The 5,255-nt window shown below is 38.0% G+C and overlaps 1 protein-coding gene across 4 annotated transcripts; it reads right to left on the bottom strand.

Annotated features, from left to right (window-relative positions):
• Window positions 1-1,288: 1,288 nt before the first annotated feature.
• Window positions 1,289-4,983, bottom strand: LOC110855106 (zinc finger protein 501-like). 4 transcript variants are annotated; one of them, XM_035855605.1, is made up of 4 exons: window positions 3,407-4,981; window positions 2,742-2,882; window positions 1,863-2,315; window positions 1,289-1,510 (listed from the first exon to the last, which is right to left on the bottom strand). In XM_035855605.1, exons 1-3 carry the CDS (start codon window positions 4,780-4,782, stop codon window positions 2,276-2,278), a joined length of 1,557 nt encoding a protein of 518 aa, XP_035711498.1. In that variant the 5' UTR covers window positions 4,783-4,981; the 3' UTR covers window positions 1,289-1,510; window positions 1,863-2,275. The 4 variants fall into 4 exon arrangements, with proteins under 4 accessions (XP_035711498.1, XP_035711500.1, XP_035711501.1 ...); XM_035855607.1 differs by lacking the exons at window positions 1,289-1,510; window positions 1,863-2,315 and having other exon boundaries at window positions 2,748-2,927; window positions 3,405-4,983; XM_035855608.1 differs by lacking the exons at window positions 1,289-1,510; window positions 1,863-2,315 and having other exon boundaries at window positions 2,748-2,896; window positions 3,405-4,983.
• Between the last annotated feature and the right edge of the window lie 272 nt (window positions 4,984-5,255).

Raw genomic sequence — 5,255 nt, 5'->3', positions numbered from 1 at the left:
TCATAATCATAATTTAACATAATCATAATTAATTTGAGATCATAATTGTGTCATATAATTTGCCAAAATCATAACAGACTTAACCAGCCTGATTATACTAAAATTATGCTAAAATTTGTGGCTTGGGTAGGATGTAGACTGCGGAAAATAGGGTAGCAAGTAAATTAATTTGACAAAATGTATAATTTAGAATAAAACGAGGAAAGTTATGTAGATATTTACTAATCTAATTTATAATTTATGTTATTCGTACTCAAGTTCTCAGCATTTTACTTTAAAATTGTCATTCCTTTCAATAATTAAGTATCCAAACACATATATCTATACACAACCTCTTGTCAAATTTGTTAACAGGTCTTTGTCACGAATTGTTTGATTTAAGCCATATGAATAAGTATAACCTCTGTTGGTATGAATACCAGGAGAATATTTTTGAACCAGCTTCAACGAAGTGTTTGACCCAATTGAAATTAGTAATTGCAATGTATATCACATTAATTAATATAGATATAGATGGTTTATTTTTTAATACATATGTAAGCTTAGACGAACTAATTTCCGATTTCCTGTAAAGGATTTAATCGCCAACCACATTTATAAAGAGGCAAAGGACATCATCTAGATAATTCGTACAATTTCTAATTTCGAAAGGTACTATTTGAGTAAATCTGGTTGAAAAATCAGTACATAATAATTACTGCTTTCCTAATTCTGGTTGTACATGTTTATTTCTTCAAATCGATTCCTTCAACATTCTTCGTTTCTCACCTGCCACTGCCTTTATAAATTTTTGCTTTTAATTTTGTTTGTTAATACTGAAATTTACTCGACAATGAGTTCTTAAATGATAAGTCGATAATAAAACTTTGTATAAGTTAACAAATGCGATACAAATGTCACAGGTCGGTGGCCAAGGTGGGCGACATTATGCATGCAGAATTTTTGTTTCTTTGTCAATAAACTAAAAAATTGGAAACTGGTTGACAATTTTAAGTGGTTGCTAGCAGGTGTACACAATTATGAGATCAGCGTCATACTGAAAGGAAATTTTATGAAAAATCAATAGTACAAGATAGGTTAAACCGACTTCTGTACATACATTCACAATACTGCATGCTCTATGTAATCATTTATAATACTGATTATTTATTAAGGACGGATGTAATGCATAATTAATGCAACACGTCCGGGGAGGATATCTTGATTTCCTTTACATATTGTAACATTATCCGCACAAATCAACATAGTTAACTGGCCTTATTTATTAACGCTTATATATTAACGCATATATGTAAACAGATAATATTTATTAACGCTTTTCAATCTAAAACTAAATTCATATCTATATAAATATGCATAAGTATTTTTCATCCATTAATAATAACATGCAAATAAAAATGTGCATAATTTCGATTGTCTAATTCATTTTGATTTTATGAGCATATAAAGAATGGCTTGAAGCTTCTGCCTTTGATTTGCACACTTTGGGACACTTTGGGCATTGGAAGCACTGCAATTAAAAAATAATCAAGCATAAATAAATATCCTCAGCGGAACGAAGTACTTAAACTGTAAGAAACCCGGTAAATAATTTATTACCAGGCGGAGTATCTATGTGACTCTACCGCATGGTAATTAATTTACATATTATTGAGTGGTAGAAAACTAGTTTCCAACTGGTAATATTTTCAAATTTCGCGACCAGGGTTACTACCGGTTTGGTAACAAAATGTCTACCACTCAATAATAAATAAATTATCATGCGGTAGAGTCACATAAATACTCCGCCTGGCAATAAATTAGTTACCGGGTTTCTTAGAGTGTATCTAATACAATCTTGCTTTTATTTTCGTTAAACTTACCAAATGTGGATGGCTCTTGAGACGATGATAATGCAATCCTGTCGTGCTAAGAAATCTCTTCGTGGGACACTCCTCGCATAAAACCACTTTCTCCAAAGTGTGTTTTACTCTCATATGATACAATAAGGATTCTTTCCGGGTGAGAGACTCGTGACAAAAATAGCACTGCCAATTTTCTCCTTTTCCCGAATAGAATCTTCTCACATGTCCAGCCAACGTGTCCCTTGAAATGTACAGCTTGTTGCAAAATTTACACGCGAATTTTACTCCCTTTTTCCTGTCTTCGTGTCGACGTAGGTGTGTGGTGTAGGTTCCTTTCTGGTTAAATCCTTGCCCACTAATTTCACAGGTGTGGGGTCTCTCTCCAGTGTGGGTTCTCAAATGCATGGCTAAAGAATACGTGTCCCGTACCACTAATCCACAGAAGGGACACGTCTTTTTTCTCCAGGTTTTCTAAATTTGACAATAAATTGTTTTTAGAATAATTATTTCAGTTATTTACAACCAACAATGGAGGTCTCCCAACGTATGCTCACAGACTTGGGCCAAACTAGCGTCAATCGATGACAAACATAATTAGTCTGAAATTTACAAATGACACTATCTGCTAATGCGCAGGTTTAGCGGAGATATTTGCATAAAAAGCGGAGAAAACGCACCCCCAAGGCTGGCAAATTTTTCATTTCCCAAATTTACTGTCAATTTTTCCCGCTTTGGATTTGGATTGCATTGGCAGATGGTGCCATCTGCAAATTTCATACTAATTATATTTGTGATCGATTTACGCTAATATTTGGTCCAAATCTGCGAGCATACGCTGGGAGACCTCCATTGTGAGTTTTTAATGATAAATGACCACAAATTGTCATGCTGCCTCACCCAATGAACCTTGTAGGTAGGCTGTACAGTTGGTGTTTCGAGTAGAAAAACTTTTCAGTGCATTTTTCACAGGGAAATAGTTCCGACTTTGTGTCCAAGCTACGGCCGCAAATCTCCACGTGATGCTTCAAGTTTCGCAATCTTTTGAAAGATTTCTCACACATTTTACACCACAGAATATAGATTCTACCAGAAGAATCGATCTGATGTATTCGAGTGACGCTTATGGAAGAACGGGGAGAGCCAACCAAATAATTCGGTGTACATTTGGCCCACCTGGGGGATGGCACCTCCGCATCATCATCATCACCACATCTCCTGGCATCAAAAAATGATGATGAAAGCACATGGGTGGCGGTGGCACCTCGATTTGTGCACCAGAACACACCATTCTGAGTATTTCTGAGCTGCGTCTCCACAAATTTGATGCTCTACGAGGGTGTGTTCTGGTGCACAAATCGGGGTGCCACCGCCACCTATGTGCTTTCATCATCATTTTTTGATGCCAGGAGATGAGGTGATGATGATGATGCGGAGGTGCCATCCCCCAGGTGGGCCAAATGTACACCGAATTATTTGGTTGGCTCTCCCCGTTCTTCCATAAGCGTCACTCGAATACATCAGATCGATTCTTCTGGTAGAATCTATATTCTGTGATTTTACACTTAAAGAATTCCTGCTCCTGGGTGTGGCGAATGATATGATCTCGCAGTGTCGCGTGGGATTCAAAACACCGGGGAAGTTTGATACAAAAGTAACATTTGTATCTGGGACCATTATGTTCAGTTCTGTCGTGGTTTCTGAGGGAGTAAACATTGTGAAATTTCCGGGGACATTTTGCACATTTGTGGGTCGGATCTCGATGTAATTCCTGGTGGTTGAGGAACGTTCCAAAGTTGGGAAAGTTTTTTGAGCAAATTTTGCAGGCAAAATATTTTCTTGGTTTTCGTGGTTCTGTTTTAATTTTTTCCAGGTTATGCACATTTTTCATGTGCTTCGAATATTCAGTCTGATAAAAGAATCCCCTTGGACATTGGGAACATTTGAAGGGGGGTTCTTTCAAATGGATGAGCTGATGCCGGGCGAGGGTAGAATGGCTCGGATAAACTTTGGGGCATGATGCACACTTTTTCGGTCTTTTCCAAGTCTCCATATGGACATTGCTTTCGTGATACTTGGCACTGCGTTGGGTTTTGAAGGTTTTCGGACAAAATGTACACTTAAACTCGCCATCAGAGTAATTAATGTGGTATTTCGCGTGAGATTTAAGACTACTGGAAGTGGAGAATTGTTTTCCACAATCTTCTCTTGGACAGGTGTAGGGTTTTTCTCCTGTGTGAATTCTGGTATGGACGGCCAGGGCGTGGGTATCTTTACACAGTCGGTGGCAGAATGGGCACTCCTTCGCCCGGTAGCAGGGTGGGAGTAGGTCCGTTTTCTGCGCTCGACTCGAATAATGCAAAAATGTGTCGGAGCACGTGCGACAATTGAAAACAGCTTCGTCCGTGTGAATCCTGATGTGATCAATTAGTCCGACACGAGTGAAACTTTTCTTGCAAAAGTAACACTTCCAATCCCGCCTCCCGTGAACCTTTTCGAGATGTAGTTTCAAACATCTTTCGGTTTTCAACTTGACGTTACACTTTGGACAAGGGTATCGGTTGAAGGGGTCGTGATCCTTGAGGTGCAGGTTTAACTGGCCTATCCGCTTGTACGAGGAGGAACAAAGGGAGCACTTGAAGGGTCTTTCGGTCGTGTGTACGTCGAGCACGTGACCTGTTAAGGTGCTCTTAGTTTTAAAAGAAACCCCACACTTGTCACATTTCCAGGGTTTTTGACCACTATTCTCATGCTGAGATCGGTGGGCAACGAGTTTTTTATATGTTTTAAACGAGTTCTTACAAGGCGAAAATGGGCATTTGAACGGATTTTCTTTAGTGTGGAGTCGCATATGGGTACTTAATTGAAATATGGACGGTGTTTCTCTTGACCACGTTTTGGAGCAGAAGTAACAAGAGTTATACGCCTTAGGAAGTGGCATTTTAATTTTTTTAAATGTTATTTAGCTTAAATAATTATTTATTAAGGGGATAACAATTTGGATAAGATTGTTAAATATGTAAAACTACTCTTGCTCAATTTTAGTCAAGTGATGGGATGGGAGTGTAACTGGGCCATAAAGTTAATGGCTGATAGACAAAACTGGACTGAATAAAATATGTAATACAATACGTCTGCATTCCATCCAAATGCTGTCCTAGTCATGGGCAAATGTAGTGAAATGGTTACATTGGGTTATATGCATTCCTCTCATACTTAATAGGTAGACACGGATACAATGTATGCTATACGTGCACACATCGTCTCTCCTCCTTAGATTAAGATTAAAAAGGCTGAGGGCATTTGTACATATTCTAAAACATTCTGGCCACCAACTTCCAAGAATTTTAATACAAAAATAACCTAACCCATAATAAAGAAGATGGACATACCTATACATACATAGCTAGTGGA

This window comes from Folsomia candida, unplaced genomic scaffold (assembly GCF_002217175.1).
Source record: "Folsomia candida strain VU population unplaced genomic scaffold, ASM221717v1 Fcan01_Sc011, whole genome shotgun sequence".
NCBI classification, from domain to species: domain Eukaryota; kingdom Metazoa; phylum Arthropoda; class Collembola; order Entomobryomorpha; family Isotomidae; genus Folsomia; species Folsomia candida.
The sequence above is the reverse complement of the archived record's forward strand: the minus strand, read 5'-3'. Positions and strand labels throughout refer to the sequence as shown.